This window comes from Microcaecilia unicolor, chromosome 1, assembly GCF_901765095.1.
Source record: "Microcaecilia unicolor chromosome 1, aMicUni1.1, whole genome shotgun sequence".
NCBI lineage: Eukaryota > Metazoa > Chordata > Amphibia > Gymnophiona > Siphonopidae > Microcaecilia > Microcaecilia unicolor.
In genome coordinates this window covers 357,832,222-357,850,314 of record NC_044031.1, presented here as the reverse complement: position 1 = coordinate 357,850,314, position 18,093 = coordinate 357,832,222, and the positions used below count along the sequence as shown (strand labels likewise).

General features: G+C 46.0%; 1 protein-coding gene across 1 annotated transcript in view; it reads right to left on the bottom strand.

Moving 5' to 3' along the window:
* TGFBR1 (transforming growth factor beta receptor 1) overlaps positions 1–18,093 on the bottom strand; it is a 235,963-nt gene that overhangs the window by 18,617 nt on the left and 199,253 nt on the right. Inside the window, exon 8 of the mRNA XM_030209667.1 lies at positions 8,601–8,731. Within this exon, the coding sequence (XP_030065527.1) occupies positions 8,601–8,731 (131 nt within the window). The remainder of the gene's footprint in view (positions 1–8,600; positions 8,732–18,093) is intronic.

Below are 18,093 nucleotides of genomic sequence, written 5' to 3'. Positions count from 1 at the left end.
CTTGTTTGAGAGCAGATTCGACCACCAGAGAATGGTGTGGCAGTTGAGACCTCTTGAATATGGGAGCCTTTTGGATACAGTATTGCATAGCCACCTTCTTATGTGCAACCTGCACTGAGAGGAGAGATTCTCAATTCTTCATCAACATATTCTTAAAGGGTAAGGTGCAATGGTATAGTGACCCCTTTTCCCTTAGAAGTAAGACTTGTAGTCCAGGACAATCAACATCTTCGCTCTGGGCTCTTCCTCCATTTCCAACTTAAAATGGGTTGGCAGAAGCCATCTCTGATGAACCCGGTGAAAGACTCTCAGGTGGAGATTTACGTCTCTCTCAAGGTGGCAAAGGATTAGAAAGTATCCCATAAGACTCCTCTGAGAAGTAATGTGGGACCTCATCTGAATCTCATCAGTGGTCCCATTCAGACTCTTCACTGTACTGAGTCTGTGCTTGCCTCGACTCAACAGATCTATGTCCATGCCCTGAAGAGCACCGAGGTACAGCCCTACTCTCCCAACTCCGGGGTAGTTTCCTCCCCTGACGTCAAGAGTGGTACTGTATCCTTTAAAGTCAAACACCCTTCAAGGTGCTTGCATGAAGGATCCTTGCACTGGCAAACAAGGAGCTTCAGGAATAATATGGGCTGGATCCACAGATGGTGCAAGCGTCCTCGATGCCTCAGTGTTTGCAACTGCAGCATCTACGCCAGCTCCTCCCTGGGTTTGGCTTGGAAGCACTCATCAAAGGAAGGCATTGGAAAAGGTGGGGAAGCTGGAAGAAAGGCAGCCTGAGGTGTCGTGTCAAACCGGTAATGGAGACCTGGCTGCTGGAAGACTTGTGCAATGGCACCTCTTCCAAAGAGGGGAAGCGCTCCTTCTGGTGTCAGCACTTCTCGGATACCAGCGATGCAGATGTCCCGGCACTCCCAGCACTGTGTCAAGGAGGACCAATGCTTATGCTTCTTGGGCTTCCTCCAATGCACAGCATTGCAGTCCTTCGGGGTGGAAGAGAGCGACATCAAACCCATACATGACCTCGGTGTTGGGTCTGATGCTGATCGGTCCCGGGGCCTACTCTCGGTGCTCAATGTTAAGGGAGGTGGCGATCTCCTCGATGCTGGTACACTCCCAGTGGATGCTGAAGTCTTGGCAGCCACCTTCTGGTGATGATGTATCAGCCTTTGAGGAGCCAAAAAGCTTCTCCTGTTGAACCCGCCATGCCCTGTGTGTCCTCAGCTGCATCTGCAAAGAGAACAAAAGTTAAGCTCATGGTCGGGTCCAAGGCATCCGATGCACCAGTTGTGCAGGTCTATCACAGAAAATACCCGATTACACTGGATGCATCTTTTGAAGCCACTGGGAGTTTTCTTGAACATTCAGAAAAGAATCACGGTTAACTCCTCAATCTTGAGCAGGAAAAAGGGGCAGTGTTCAAATCGAGGTCAGGGCTCCAGCCTAAAAGGGCCCAGCAATAAGCAAAAAATAAAGGAAACTTTAAAGGCTGAAAGACTCCAAAAAATTAAAAGGATAACTGAAAAATGGGCAAAATTAAAGGAAAAAATTATCCCCAAGGATTTGAAAACTCACACGGGAAGGCACAACAAAAAAGCACAAACCACACTTGTGGAGAGCACAAAGACATGTCCTCCCTATTCTGCAGAAAAAAAAGAAGACAGACCCTCTAGAAATCTCTACCTTGCTAGTCAACATCTGCATTGGGCTCTGTCAGATGACATCACCCAGCTGTGAGAATATGATGGCCTGCTTGTCCTCAGAGAATCTGTTTTCCTCTTTTGGGATCTTGCCAAGTATTCGTGACCTGGACTGGCCACTGTTGAAAACAGGATACAAAGCTTGATGGACCTTTGGTCTGTCCCTGTATGGCAATGCTTAAGCTCTTAGTTCTTATCTTAAATCAGTGCTTCAAACATGGTCCAAGGGGGCACCCCCGCCAGTCAGGTTTTCAGGATATGTAAAATGATTATTCATGAGACACATTTGCATGAAGTGGAGGGACTGCATGCAAACGTGTCTCATGCATATTTATTGTAGATATTTTGAAAACCTGACTGGCTAGACGTCTCACTGGCAACCATCTTATCAACCTCACCAATCTGTCTCCTAAGTCTCCAACATCTAGCCTAAATTCTCTTCCACTTGGAGAATTCCGTGTGCTGGTTTTTTTTTAGCTCTTCTACTTCTCTTCCCTTGAAAGTCACCCCCTTCTCCTCCCTTGAAGGTCAATCTACCTTGTTGCAAGGCTCTTACCATCTCCTCCTTGGTGCAAGCCCATGAGTATTTCCCTATTCATGGTTAAAGAAAGAAAGAAAAAGTCTTTTTATATAGAATATTTTCGGCTTCAAATTCTCCTTGATATCCTTGAAGCTGCAGTACTTAATGCAGTGGATGAGTGATCTGAAAATATTTCTTGCCATTCATCTGTTCCCATTGCCCACACTTTCGTCACTACCTGTTCTTTAGTCAGATGGTCATGAGAAAGTGCCACTCTCTCAAGACTGATTGCTTCTGGGATTGCCCAGTGCATCCACATGCGGGTCCACAGGATCCGCTTTCTAGTCCCCCATCTGCCAGGACCATTCAGGTCACCACCAAATTCTGGGGTCTCCGGTATACTGCAAAACCAAGTTTTGTCTCTGTACTCAATTCTGTAAATCTTCAAGCTTACTGTTCAGGTCTTGACTGCTCTGCTTCAGACTTTCTATAATTTTAATTGCCAATCCCAACAGCTCGCAGCATCCACCAAGCAGCTCATACCAGCTATGTCAAACTGCAGATCTACAATCAAGTCCACAATTTCCCTCTTAATGCTCACCACATCCCACCTCAGTTCTTTAAACCAGGCTTGCATTTCACTCCACAACTGATTCGTCTTCGCTATCATTTGGGAAGGGTAAGCAAGTGGTTAGCCTTGCATTTCGCAACTTCTTTACCTGCATCTTCAGCCACCATCTGTTATGTTTCAGGGTAGCCCTTGGTTCATAGTAAGTCTACAATAGATTGAATCCTGGTAGGCAGATTAAGTAACATGCCCAAAATAGGGTCAACATCTGGAATAGGACAAAAGTCAGTGTAGGCCGATACAAGTAAAGCCACAGAGGCTCAGGAACCCACTCACACACAGAAGGTGGTTGAATTACTGCTGGAACCAACACACGCAGAAGACTGAAGTACTGCTTGAACCCCCCCCCCCACACACACACACACAGATGAAGACAGGAAGCACTGCTGGAATACATTCATGCACAGATGAAGGACAGCTGGAACCCAGTCACACTCACGGAGGTAGGAAGCACTGCTGGAACCCACTCACGTACAAACTGGAAGGATGGCTTATTTGAGGTTAATGTTATTTTCCTGTTCTTGGATCACCAATTGTGGACTAAAATGTTCTTTTTTTTTTTTTACCTTTAATTGCAAATTTTCCTGTAATATCATTATGTGATTTGTGTGATTTATGTTTATTGCATAAATGTAATGTTAGAATAATCATAAATAAAATTTAAAAAAAAAAAAAAAAAAACTGAAAGGATGGCTGGAACCCAGTCACACAAATGATGTTATCAGGACCCACAGGAGCAGAAGCTATGGGGCAGCTAATGACACAAAAGTTAGCGCCCAACTGGGTTAAATGCCCCGTTCCAACGTCTGCGTCTGACATCATCTAGGGTGCACTGGTGGCTGCAATCCAGGTCTTAAGACGCAGAATGGAAGGTTCCTCCCGCCACTCACCTGGCTCCTGGGTCACAATGACTGACAGCACCCCCTCCTCTAGGGACCCTCATTCCCCAAATGCAGTGTCTGGGTTTATGAGGAAACAACCAGCACTGGGGCATGAACCTGGGCAACAGGTTCCCAGGAGTTGTCTTCAGGTCAGAATCCTTTCCAAGAAATAAGATACTGTAACTGTCCACGTAGCCTTCAGGAGTTCAGTATGCTACCTTGTACTCACCATCAGATGCAGATACCAGAGGTCTTGAGGGAGGAGGAATAGAGTCAGATTGCCTTACAGCCACAAGATTCAGGAGACACACATGCAAAGCATTATGTATCCGTAAACTGACAGGTAACTTCAGTTGATATGTGACAGGATTTATGTGTTGCACTACGCAGTATGGACACACAAACCGAGGACCGAATCAAGCAGATGGAACATCTGTATCTGGAGATGTTGAGTAGACAACCAGACTAGATCTCCTGGTTGGAAGTGAGGAGCCGGCCACCTCTTCTTATCTGCTTGTTGTTTCATGTGACAAGAGGTCTGTTATTGGGTATTTTGAGCCATCTGCCAGATCTGTTTGAAGGAGGTGAGGGCTCTAGTGGCAGCAGGAACCTCAGGCTCAAAGGACTTCGGCAATGGAATGTGTGGTGTCGCCCATATATAATCCAAAAAGGTGATGCTCTGGTAGCACTACAAACCCTGTAACGAGCAAACTCAGCCCAGGGTAATAGTTGTCTCCAGTCAACCTGGAAGGCAGAAACATACATCCTCAGAAACTGCTTCAAACTTTGAATGGTCCATTCCGTATGTCCATTCTTTGAGGGAAATACCCCGATAAGAAGTTTAGCTTTAATCCCAAGGCTCGATTAAGGGCTTGTCAGAACTTGGAAACAAACCGTACTCTCCGTTCTGAACTTTTTGGGTAACCCATACAGGCAAAATATGTTGGAGATGAACTGTTGCGAGAGCTCAGCTGCAGAAGGAAGGCCCGGGATGTAAAGTAAGCCATTTTAGAAAAGCAATCCATTACTACCCCTTTTGATGGGGGTAGATCAGTAATAAAATCCATGGATATATAGATTCAAGAATTCTCACATGGCCTTCTATGAACTGGTTTGTATCGGGCAGACTCAGGACAGGCTGCAACAAACTCATGGACATCTTTCCTTAAAGATGGCCACCAGTAAACCTGAGAGATGAAATGTTTTGTGTTCAGAGCACCAGGATGTCCTGCTATTTTAGACATGTGATCCCACTGGAGAACCTTCTTCTGCAGATGGCAGGATACAAAGTTCACACCTGGAGATACAGCCGCCACCGCTGTGGGGAGTATAATAGCTGGGCCAATGGTATGTTAAAGATTCCTCTTTGGGTTCCATGGATCTGGACAGCGCATCCGCCTTGATGTTCTTATCAGTGGGGCGGTAAGTAAAGATGAAATTGATCCAGGAAAACAGGGACCAACAAGCCTGCTGGGGATTAAGGCATCTTGCCTCCTGGAGATATAATAAATTCTTATGGTCCATGAAGACTGTAAAGGGCATATGAGCCCCCTCTAAGAGATGTCGCCATTCCTCAAGAGAAAATGTATTTGCTTAGCAATTCTTTTTCAGAAGGCGAGTATTTCCTGGAAAAGAAAGCACAGCGTAGTAGTTTGCCACTGGAATGAGCTTGGGGAAGGATGGCGCCTGTGCCAAGGATACATCCATTTCCACGAAGAACTTCTTGAGTAGAATCGCGATGCTTGAGGATGGGGGTGGATGTAAAGGCTTGTCTGAGGCGCTCAAAAGCCTCACAGGCCTTCTGAGGCCAATGTCGAGGACCTGCCTCCTTCTTGGTTAGAGTCTTCAAAGGTGCTGCTAACACGGAGTAATTCTGAATGAACTGACAATAATTAGCAAACACAAGGAACCTTTGCAAGGTTTTATGTCCAGTGGGTTGAGGACAATGAAGGATAGCAAAGAGCTTGCTAGGATCCATCTTTAAACTGCAGTTGGAAATGATATAGCCCAGAAATGGCAGCGCCATACAATGGAAGGCACATTTTTCCAGCTTGGCGTAAAGTTGACGTGTTGATTATGTACTTCCAAAGAGGGAGAGAAAACCAGAATATCACTCAGATATACAACAGGTCCTGGAAGATATTGTTCATGAATACTTAGAAATGGCAAGGTCAAAGGGCATTACAAGATACTTGTAGTAGTCATCTCGTGTTGAAGGCAGTTTTCCACTTGTCGCCCTCCTTAATTCTGATGAGCTTGCAGGCCCCTCCGAGAACCAAGTTGATGAAAATTCTAGCCTCTTGAAGGTGATCAAATAATTGAGATGAGTGGGAGTGGATATTTATCCTTGATGGTTAAGGTGTTTAACCCTCTACAGTTGATACAGGGGCGGAGGTCTTCGTCTTTTTTCCACACAAAAAAGAACCCAGCCCCTGTGAGAGAGTTAGAGGGATGTATAAAGCCTTGGGAGAGACTGTCCTGGATATGTACAGACGTTGCCTCTGTCTTTGGCCGGGACAACGGGTAGACTCGACCCCTGGGAGGCTAGGCACCTGGGACCAACTCAAGAAGGGATATTTGACAGGCTGGGCTCCAGTTTACCAACTCTCCTTGTTCGCAATCGACTTGGGGGATTGTGCTGCCACAACCATGGAAGCCCTAGGATGAGGGGATTCACTGCAGACTAAAGGATATAGAAGGATTGTGCTGCCACAACCATGGAAGCCCTAGGATGAGGGGATTCACTGCAGACTAAAGGATATAGAAGGATATGCTCTCTTGGAAGGACCCCAATACAGATGTGAATAGGTACAGTCCTGGCTTGGAGAACCCCCTGGATATGACTGAAAGACTGAGGACACAGAGACTGGATGTGATAGTTCTTGCATGGGAATTTAGTGGCATTGTACCAGAGCTCATCAATGAAATTGCCACCCGCTCCAGAATCAATTAAAGCTTTGATTTCCGGCCTACCAGGAGGGTTGGTACCAGAACCTGTGTCTGGGGAGGAACATCTTTATGCCCGAATTCTGCCTCCCCAGCCAGGACTAGGACCGCCGGTTTCCCAATTTCTTGGGACAAACTTGAGCATAGTGGCCTTTATCACCACAGTAGAAGCAGAGTGTCCCTGAGTATGCTGGCGTTGTTTCTCCTGAGTGGATCGATTCATAGGAGGTGTCTGGTTGCAGAAGGGGAGGATTCTTCGGGCGATAGTTGTTCCCGGACCAGGATGGCCGGTGACTGGTGTTCATTGGCTTGTTCACAAAACCTTGTATCAACTCAGGTACATAGAAGAATTAATTCATCCAAGGTAGCAGGAAGTTCTCGGACGGCTAACTCATCTTTAATGGTCGAGGATACTCCCTGCCAGAATACTGCGTGGCCAAACAAATGTCTTAACCAGTCCTCAGTCAACTTTAAAGGTCCAGCATAAAGTTCAGAATCTAAAAATAGCGAAAATCTTCATCTCCCGTTTATCAGCTGCATACTCACACGTCCATTCCATGCAAGTCAGCTTATCTGTGCAAATTCCGAGCCACTAGGTCCTGCGCTTGCAAGAATGCGTATTCATCCTGAGTTGTTGGAAGCCATATTTCCAAGCGCCCCTTGTAGCCAGTTCAGGGCGCTTTCCGGAGTTTCATAAGAATACCACTGGCCCTTATCGAAAATTCGCAGTTGCGCCGGGTACCTTAACTGGAATTTGTAATTCCGCTCCACCAACTTGGCACACACGGGTGAAAACAACCTGCGCCTCGCAGATAACTCCACAGAGTAATCCTGAAACACTCGGATAGTCGCTCCTTCGAATCGTGTTCCGTCCCGGTGTGCGCGGTAGTGCTGCAAAATCAAATCCTTGTGCGTGAAGCGATGAAACTTGGCAATCACTATCCGCGGTCTCTGGTCGCCCGTCTTCTTAGCTCCTATGCGATGTGCACGTTCAATCTGTGCCTGCTCAGGCTGACCCTCCTTGCCAAGCATCGCTCCAAGCCAGCGCTCTAATTCCTGACGCAACTGTTTCTCAGGGACCGCCTCAGGTATACCCACGAACCGCAGGTTGTCCCTGCGCGATCGGTTTTCCAAGTCGTCCAGCTTGGCTTGTTGTGCTTTTATCACTGCAGACATGCGAGTCAGTTCCGCGTTGTCCACCTGCGCGCCATCTTCCAGGTCAGAGACACGTACTTTCAGCTCCCCCGTTCTCCGGGCTAATTCTGTTGTCAGCTGTGAGATGCCCGTGATTTGTTTGGACAACTGCACCAGACGCGGGTCTAAGGCGTTCACCACGGCTGCCGTTAGCTCCGCGATCACCGACTTGGTACACGCCAACTGCGGGGCCCGCCATCTTGTCCTCAGCCTGTTTTGCTCATTCTGAGCCTTTTTTTCCTGGATTTGGTGGACATCGTAGCTGTGACCTTTACAAATTTGTTCATATAGTGTGAAGAGTCGATTCAGGTAGGTTTTGCTGCGAAACACACCATGAATTCGCCGATGTTATGCGATGGAGAAAGGTAATATAGATCAGCTCCAGGCACCCACGTCTGAACCTCCTCACGGCATCACGTGACTCCATCATCCACAGGGTAAATTTATAAAAGGCCATTTACCCATAAAAAAATAAATTTACAAAATTACCCTTTAGTAACACTCAAAAGATATCTTTAATTTACATCCTGAGAAATAAACTACTTTCATATTATAGACCATGGACTATGTCTGGTTCTAGAGCAGGGTTCATCTTCATTCCCTTCCTTCTGATATTATTCCAATATTTGCATGGTTCAGCAGATTCCATATTATAGCTCTACTAGAAACATACTACCTTTCCTCATTTACAAAAGCAGCATGAAAAATACATTTATACTTACTTCACAACTCTGCCACCTGTTAGGAATATTAGGCCTCAACCTTTGTTCACAAACAACCTTCCTCATTTCTTCAACTGAAGGATCTGAAGGTACCAAGTCATAGTATGGTAGCTGGTAGTCTTCATGAATTCCTGTACATCAAAAACATTCTTAAAAACCATTTTTCTTTGAGTGGTTTTAAATAGAAGTGTACATTTGCTGTAATTAAAATAGAAGATTAGAAAAATCTAGGCTGAATGGGAAGAGATACTGGGGGTGCAATAGAGATCAAGAGGAAATACTGGCAAAAGGAAGAAAAGCAAAGCCAAGAGCAGATGTACCCAAACAAAAGAAACCAATGGATTAGAGAGTTGGCTCAGAACAAATGACCTTTATTAAAAAAAAAGACAATGACCCAACATGGCTGTGTTTCGGCATGTGCCTTTGTCAGCTATCTTAAAAACAAGTAAACAAATACTGCTTTCTCTCTTCTTTTTTTCCCCTGGTAACCCTCACCTTTACTATAATTTTCCTTTTGTCTTTTTATTGTGAACTGTATACAATGGTCAAAATGTTTTCAATGCATAATGGACTGAGAATATTCCTTCTACCTTTTCATATATAAAAAGGGAATTGTGAGATGAAAGATGCTGCGAACCGCTATGTAGATAATGGTGAAGAAAAAGCAAATTTGCTAAATAGATACTTTTGTTATGTTTTCACAGAAGAAAATCCGGGAGCAGGACCACGATGGACTGGAAAAAAGTACATGTGAGAATGGAGTGGATATAGCACCGTTCACAGAAGAGAGTGTGTATGAACAAATTAAAAATCTAAAGGTGGACAAAGCAGTGGGACCGGACGGGATCCACCCCAGGATATTGAGGGAGCTCAGAGAGGTTCTGGCGGGTCCTCTTAAAGATTTGTTTAATAAATCCTTGGAGACGGGACAGGTTCCGTGGGTTTGGAGAACGGCGGAGGTGGTCCCTCTTCACAAAAGTGGTGATAGGGAAGAAGCCGGAAACTACAGGCCGGTAAGCCTCACTTCGATTATTGGAAAAGTAATGGAAGCGATGCTGAAGGAAAGGATAGTGAATTTCCTAGAAGCAAATAAGTTGCAAGATCTGACACAACATGGTTTCACCAAAAGGAAATCGTGCCAAACGAATCTCACTGAATTCTTTGACTGGGTGACCACAGAATTAAATCAAGGACGTGCTACGGACGTAATCTACTTAGATTTCAGCAAAGCTTTTGACACGGTTCCCCACAGGAGGCTCTTAAATAAACTAGACAGGCTAAAGATAGGACTCGAAGTGGTGAACTGGATTAGGAACTGGTTAACGGGCAGACGCCAGAGGGTGGTGGTAAATGGAGTTCGCTCAGAGGAGGGAAAGGTGAGTAGTGGAGTGCCTCAGGGATCGGTGCTGGGGCCGATTCTATTCAATATATTTGTGAGTGACATTGCCGAAGGGTTACAAGGTAAAGTTTGCCTTTTTGCGGATGACACCAAGATTTGCAACAGAGTGGACACCCCGGAGGGAGTGGAAAACATGAAAAAAGATCTGCGGAACCTAGAATGGTCTAACGTTTGGAAATTAAAATTCAATGCGAAGAAATGCAAAGTGATGCATTTAGGGAGAAGAAATCCAAGGGAGACGTAAGTGTTAGGCGGGGAGAATCTGATAGGTACGGACGGAGAGAGGGATCTTGGGGTGATAGTATCTGAGGACCTGAAGGCGACAAAACAGTGTGACAAAGCAGTGGCCATAGCTAGAAGATTGCTAGGCTGTATAGAGAGAGGTGTGACCAGCAGAAGAAAAGAGGTTTTAATACCCCTGTATAAGATGTTGGTGAGGCCCCACCTGGAGTATTGTGTTCAGTTTTGGAGGCCGTATCTTGCGAAGGATGTTAAAAAAATGGAAGCGGTGCAAAGAAAAGCTACAAGAATGGTATGGGATTTGCGTTACAAGACGTATAAGGAGAGAGTTGTTGACCTGAACATGTAAACCCTGGAGGAAAGGAGAAACAGGGGTGATATGATACAGACGTTCAAATATTTGAAAGGTATTAATCTGCAAACGAACCTTTTCCGGAGAGGGGAAGGCGGTAGAACTAGACGACATGAAATGAGATTAAAGGGGGCCAGACTCAAGAAAAATGTCAGGAAGTATTTCTTCACGGAGGGAGTAGTGGATGCTTGGAATGCCCTCCCGCGGGAGGTGGTGGAAATGAAAATGGTAAGGGAATTCAAACATGCGTGGGATAAACGTAAAGGAATCCTGTTAAGAAGGAATGGATCCTCTGGAGCTTAGCCGAGATTGGGTGGCAGAGCCAGTGGTGTGAGGCGGGGCTGGTGGTTGGGAGGCAGGGATAGTGCTGGGCAGACTTATACGGTCTGTGCCAGAGCCGGTGGTGGGAGGCGGGACTGGTGGGAGGCGGGGATAGTGCTGGGCAGACTTATACGGTCTGTGCCAGAGCTGGTGGTGGGAGGCGGGGATAATGCTGGGCAGACTTATACGGTCTGTGCCCTGAAGAGGACAGGTACAAATCAAGGTAGGGTATACACAAAAAGTAGCACATATGAGTTTATCTTGTTGGGCAGAATGGATGGACCGTGCAGGTCTTTTTCTGCCATCATCTACTATGTTACTATGAATATATCCATCATTATTAATCTTTTCCAGATGTTTCACTGGGGAATGTTTATTATGTCATGTCATACTTTTGTTAGCTATTATTTATTTGCAATGTTACTTGTGTTATAACTTATTTTCATACTGAACCGCTCATTTCAATATGGTCATTTATGCAGATTTATCAGCACATTCTGCATCACACCTAAAATATTGTACATACACACTACAATTTAAATGCTATGTTATCCATTTCAAGTTGCTCTTTTTTGTGCACCTAGAAAAAAGAAGCTTGATGCCTTTCTTTATTTTTGTATGTACAATTCTTCAGATTTGCTTTTCTATGTTTGTACATTTAGAAATGTACATTCTTTGCTTCAGTCTTCACCAAGGAAGACTTGGGAGAGATACCAGTGCCAGAAATGTTACTTAAAGCTGACGAGTTGGAGAAACTGAATGAAATCTCTATAAACTTGGAAAATGCAATGGGGCAAAATAGTAGAGGCTATTATAAAGAATACAATTTCAGAGCATATTCAAAACCATGGATTAATGAGACAAAGCCAACATGGATTTAGTGAAGGGAAATCTTGCCTCACCAAACTATTACATTTCTTTGAAGGGGTGAACAAACGTGGATAAAGGTGAGCCGGTGGATACTGTGTATCTGGATTTTCAAAAGGCGTTTGACAAAGTACCTCATGAAACACTCCAGAGGAAAATTGGAGAGTCAAGGGATAGGAGGTAGTGTCCTATTGTCGATTAAAAACTGGTTAAAAGATAGAAAACAGAGAGTAGGTTTAAATGGTCAGTATTCTCAATGGAGAAGGGCAGTTAGTGGGGTTTCCCCAGGGGTCTGTGATGGGACTGCTGCATTTTAACATATTTATAAATGACCTAGAGATGGGATTAACTAGTGAGGTAATCAAATTTGCTGACGACTCAAAGTTATTCAAAGCTGTTAAATAGCAAGAGGATTGTGAAAAATTACAAGAGGACCTTATGAGACTGGACGTGTAAAATGGCAGATGACATTTAATGTGAGCAAGTGCAAAGTGATGCATGTAGGAAAGAGGAACCTGAATTATAGCTACTTAATCCAAGGTTCCACGTTAGAAGTCACCGACCATATGGGGAGGGGGGGGGGGGGGGGGTCACGTGATGGTTCCAGCCTGAGCAGACGTCCGTTGGCTCGGCTCCTCTCATCTTCTCTCAAACACCCGCTATTTTGAAGACTTTGCCTACAGTGACCAGTCTGATTCTTAAGAGAGCAGTACAGTAAGGTTGGGAGCAGTACTGCTGAGACAGCAAAAGCGAGGGGATGCCGGTGAAGGCGTTGTGTCAGGGCCGAGATAAGACGAGCACGGTTGCAAAAAAGATGGCGTCGCAGGTCTCTTCGCCGCAAATCTCCATGGCGCAGATGGGGTTGCAAGAGGACACTGTCCATGTTTCTATGAGAAATTTATCCCAGCTCCTGGACGACAAATTAGCTAAGCTCCAACCGGGAGTGGAGGAAATCAAAGATAGCGTAGCCTGTCATGCGGTAAGGATCCAGCAGGCGCAGGAAAGAATATCTGCTCAGGAAGACCAGCTAACGGCGGCAGAAGCTCGAATCGGAGCTTTGGAACACAGGTACACACGCTTCTCGAAAGAGTGGAAGACCAAGGTAACAGGGGACACAGAAATAACTTACGTATAATCGGCGTCCCTGAAAGTGTGCCAGAGCGCGAGCTCCATGACCTAGCTGAAAGCTGGATCCCGAAAGCCCTGGGGCTTCCCTCGGAAGTAGACCGTGTACATGTGGAAAGGACCCATAGAATTGGAGTACGGAGGGAGGAATCATGGAGAGCGAGATCGGTGATTGCTAGACACGAACTATGCAATAAAAGCTAAAATCCTGGAGCCCTTTAAAAAACAGCGTGTGGTTGAATACATTGGAGCCAGGTTGTTGCTTTTCCAGGACTTCTCGGTGAGAGTGACAGAACAGAGGAAGCTCCTGGCACCATTCTGCTCGCAACTGTTCACCAAAGGCATCAAGTTTGCTTTTCAGTACCCGGCCCGGGTTTGGATTACGCACAACAATCACACGGTCACTTTAACCAAAGTTGAAGAACTAAAGGCATTCCTGGAAAAACTGCCACCTGAATAATTTACGAGTGTGGCCGGTATAACTACCTAAATGGTGCAGAGACCGAGCAGCAGAGAACAGTGTTACAATGAAGGCAGTGCTGAGCGGCTGCTAATAACAATTTTCACTATAGGTTACTAAATGGGACCAGAAGCTGTGGACCATATTTCTATTATTGAGCCCGGAGCAGGAGTACTCGTCGCTGGGGCACTACTGAGAAGGGCCGCTGAGAGTCGGGTGCCCGGCAGTTCGAAGACCTTGGCAGTGGAGCATGGCGATTTGGGCGAGGGAAGTGTGACGGGCAGACTACCTTGAACGTAAAGATGCTCCAGTGGGACTTTGGAAGTTGACCTGTGTACACGATGACAGGAGCAGAGGGTGGTGCTATGGGTTTGATGTTTATGTTATCATGTTATGCTGATGCCTTGGTTAGAGGGAACAGAATACAGTGGAAGAGTAGGTTGCTAGTAATTTCACAAAGGGGGGGGGAGGGGGGAAGAGCCAAAGAGTTCTGGGTATACTGTGGGGGGGGGGGGGTGCGGGGGGACTGTACAAAGTACGAAGAGTGGAGGGGAAGAGAGTGGGAGAGTGAATGGGGGGGGGGGGGGCGGATGGATGAGTGAGCGGATGCCAGGGGGAGATGGGATAGGGATGGAGGGAGAGGAGGAGAGGGGGGGAGGGTTGTGGGGGACGACATGGGGCAGAACGGTGGGAAGGATAGGAGGGAGGGAGGGGAACTGGTGCTGAGGGGACAAGATGCTGATCTGTTTGGTGTGAGGATTGCGGGAGAGACATCAATTCAACAGATGCTTATACTAGGTACCCTAAAGGGCGGTCAGCTGGGACGTCGCCTTCGGGAGTGGTGGACAGACTCACTTTCACATTGGTCTGTTGGGAATGGCTGAATGACTAGTTTACGTGTGGCCACATTAAACGTAGATGGCATACACTCGCCTGTCAAAAGATCTAAAATTCTTCAATATAGCAAACACATGACAGTGGATGTGTTATTAATACAGGACACTCACCTCTCATCTTTGGAACATTCCAAGTTAAAACAGGGCTGGTATTACAAAAAGTGGGATGGGGAACTTCTTCTCATGTTAAAAAAATTGCAGGAAGTGCGAGCGCCAGCCCTGAGAGGAGACCAGGAAGCGAGGGATAGATTCAAAGAATTAAAGGACAGAGTTAATGACATTTTGAATAAGAGAGCTCTGAGGGATATCCAATTGTACAAACACAAACTCCGTAGATGGGGAAACAAGGTGGGGAGATTGTTAGCGAGTTTAGTACGTAACAGACCGGAGAAACAGGTGATTTCCCGTATCAAAATGAGATCAGGAAAGATGTGTGAGATGGAGTCAGAAATCCAGGAAGCGTACGTGGATTTCTATCAAACGTGGGGAATTGCGATGTGGAGAAGCGTACCCATTTCTTTCAAGGACTCCAACTCCCGACACTGGCCCCAGCGCAGCTGGAGGTGTTAAATGCGCCTATTCAGGGGGAGGAAATACAGGCTGCCCTCAAAAGACTCAAACTGGTGAAGGCGCCTGGACTGGATGGGCTGGAGCCCGAGTTTTACAAGCTTCTAGGGGCACACATGATAGGCCCATTTAGTGAGCTGGGGCAGGCGTTGCTCTCTCCGGGTCAGGCAGTGGGCGATTTGACTCATGCTACCATAGTAGTGCTGCCAAAGCCAGGGAGAGACAAGGAGCAATTGGGCTCGTACAGACCGATTTCCCTATTAAACCAAGACATCAAGATGTTTGCTAGCATATTGGCCACTAGGTTGGGGCGAGTTCTTCCCTCGTTGGTTCATGGTGATCAGACTGGCTTTGTTCCAGGCAGATATGCCTCTACAAATATTTTGAGGGCTCTGAGCGCTATGAAAGCCAAGGGGGGAAAGCCGGGGGATGCGATTATTGCTAGCTTAGACGCGGAAAAAGCCTTTGACAAAATACTTCGGGACCATCTGTTTTGGATCTTACCGCAATTTGGTATATTTGGGGAGTTTTTGTCAGGGATGCGTGCTCTGTACAGTAAACCTACAGCCCAGATTTTGATAAATGGAACACTGTCCAATGCATTTGTATTAGAAAGGGGAACGAGACAGGGTTGCCCTTTGTCACCTCTGCTTTTTGTTTTAGCCATTGAACCACTGGCCTGCAAAATTTCTCAGCTGGCAGAGCTTCAGGGGATACAAATGGGAAGGCAGGAGTAAAAGGTCAATTTATATGCAGATGACATGTTAATCTTCCTGGGTTGGTCGTCCAGGGGAATTCCCCTACTCATTGATTTAATTCAGCAATTTGGGTCTTTTTCGGGACTCAAGATTAATTTTGAAAAGTCAGAGGCGTTGGCGCTGTCTTCAGACTGCATTTGCAGGCAGCTTCCGAATTTCCCCTTGTCTTGGTCAGCAGGTACACTGAAATATCTGGGAGTGTACTTGCACCTGGATTTCACTGTAATGTACAAAAAGAATGTCAGCGAGAAGCTGGAGGCTGAGGCCTTTGTGGTAGATGGAAGGAGTACCCCATTTCCTTTCTAGGCAGAGTGGCCCTGGTAAAGATGGTATTATTCCCCAAGGTCTTATATCCGCTCCACATGATGCCTATATGGATAAAAGGTAGGGATGAGAAAGCATTTAGGGGAGTAATTTCTTCCTTTATTTGGGGTAACCGAAGGGCGTGTATTGGCTATAATAAGCTAGCGAGAGATAGGACAGAGGGTAGGGTTAAGCTACCGGATTTGAGATTATATAACATTGCAGCAACACTAAGATGGATACATGAACTGCATACGGGGTTGAGGGTGTTTGCCCCTGTAGATATGTGGGAGAATGAGGCTGAGCCGTTTTCACTTTTTGCGGCCCTTCATAACACAGGACTGCCAGTTAAGCTGTCCCCGCTACTGCGTCCGCTACGCTTAGCTTGGCAGTGGTGGCGGGGGTGGGTGGGAGGGGCGGGAGGAATTTCCCCATTTGTAGAGGTGAGGAATAATTCTAAGTTTCTTGCGGGACAGGGGAGATCGCCATCTTCAAACATGGGTACAAATGGGTTGTCGGTACGTAGGGCAGTTGACGGAAGTAGGAGGAGGCAGACTCCTGTCCTTTGCAACGTGCCAATCTAAGTGGCAGTTGCCACAGAAGCTGTCCTTTTCTTATTTGCAGCTCGTGCACTACTTGCAATCCTTGAGAGGACCAGGTAATGAATTCCCGACATTTACTAAATTTGATAATACCTTTATGCAACTGGCACTGGATCATAATATTATTATCATTTGTATAGCGCTACCAGACGCACGCAGCGCTGAACACCTGACACAGAGAGACAGTCCCTGCTCAATAGAGCTTACAATCTAAAATAATAGACAAAAGACCATTGACCGAAACCTGACACTCGATTCTCACGTGAAGAACACAACGAAAAAGATGTTCCACTCTATGTGGAAACTCAAAAGAGAGATATATCTTCCATACCCTGGTACAGTCAATGGTAATACGTCACCTGGACTATTGTAATGCATTGTACGCTGGCTGTAAAGAACAGACTATCAAAAAACTCCAAACAGCCTAGAATACCGCCGCAAGACTCATATTTGGAAAAACTAAATATGAAAGTGCAAAACCCCTAAGAGAGAAACTTCACTGGCTCCCACTCAAGGAACGCGTGGCGTTCAAGATATGCACGATTGTACACAAAATCATCCACGCAGACGCCCCAATCTACATGCTAAACCTCGTGGACTTGCCTCCCAGAAATGCCATAAGATCATCCTGCAAATTTCTCAATCTGCACTGCCCCAGCTGTAAAGGACTAAAATACAAGCTGATACATGCCACCACCTTCTCTTACATGAGTACGCAGTTGTGGAATGCACTACCTACAGCCCTGAAAGCTATGACGAAATAGCCAACTTCAGCAAAGCTTTGAAGACACATCTCTTCAACAAGGCCTACAAAGAGAACCCATAGCCTTACAAAATTACCTCACCAACCCACCCAGTTATTAATGTCCACCTTCTATCCTGCCTAACACCTTCCTTCCTTCTTTCCTCCCTCACTTAATCTTTGTACATTACTAATTGTATCTGATATCATGGAATGATTATGTCATAACCAAACTCTGTAAGCCACATTGAGCCTGCAAATAGGTGGGAAAATGTGGGATACAAATGCAATAAATAAATAAATAAAAATTAAGGGCAAGGGAAGTACTGGGTGAGAAGGAACAAGTGGGGGGGGGGGGGGGGGGGGGGAGGCAAATGAGTAGCCGCTAGGAGCCAAAAGCAGCAGTGAAAAGGTGGCTTTTCAGCATAGATTTGAAAACAGGTAGAGATGGAGCTAGACGTACAAGCTCAGGAAATTTATTCCAGGCATAAAGTGCCGCAAGAGAAAAGGAACGAAGCCTGGGGTTAGCAGTGGAGGAGAAGGGGGACGACAAGAAAGATTTGTCCAGTGAGCGGAGGTCACGGGGAGTAATGTAGGGAGAAATGAGAGTGGAGAGGTAATGGGGGGCTGCAGAATGGATGCATTTAAAGGTCAGTAAGAGAAGTTTGAACTGTATACGGAAGCGGACAGGGAGCCAGTGAAGTGACTTGAGGAGTGGGCTAGTGTGGGTATAACGATTTTGGCGGAAAATAAGCAGTCATAATAGGTTGTCATATTGGTATAAATTGGGATTGGCTTGGCGCACACTACCATTCTTCGCCCAGCTTGCACAGAAATGGAGCTCACTCACAGGGAAGGAGA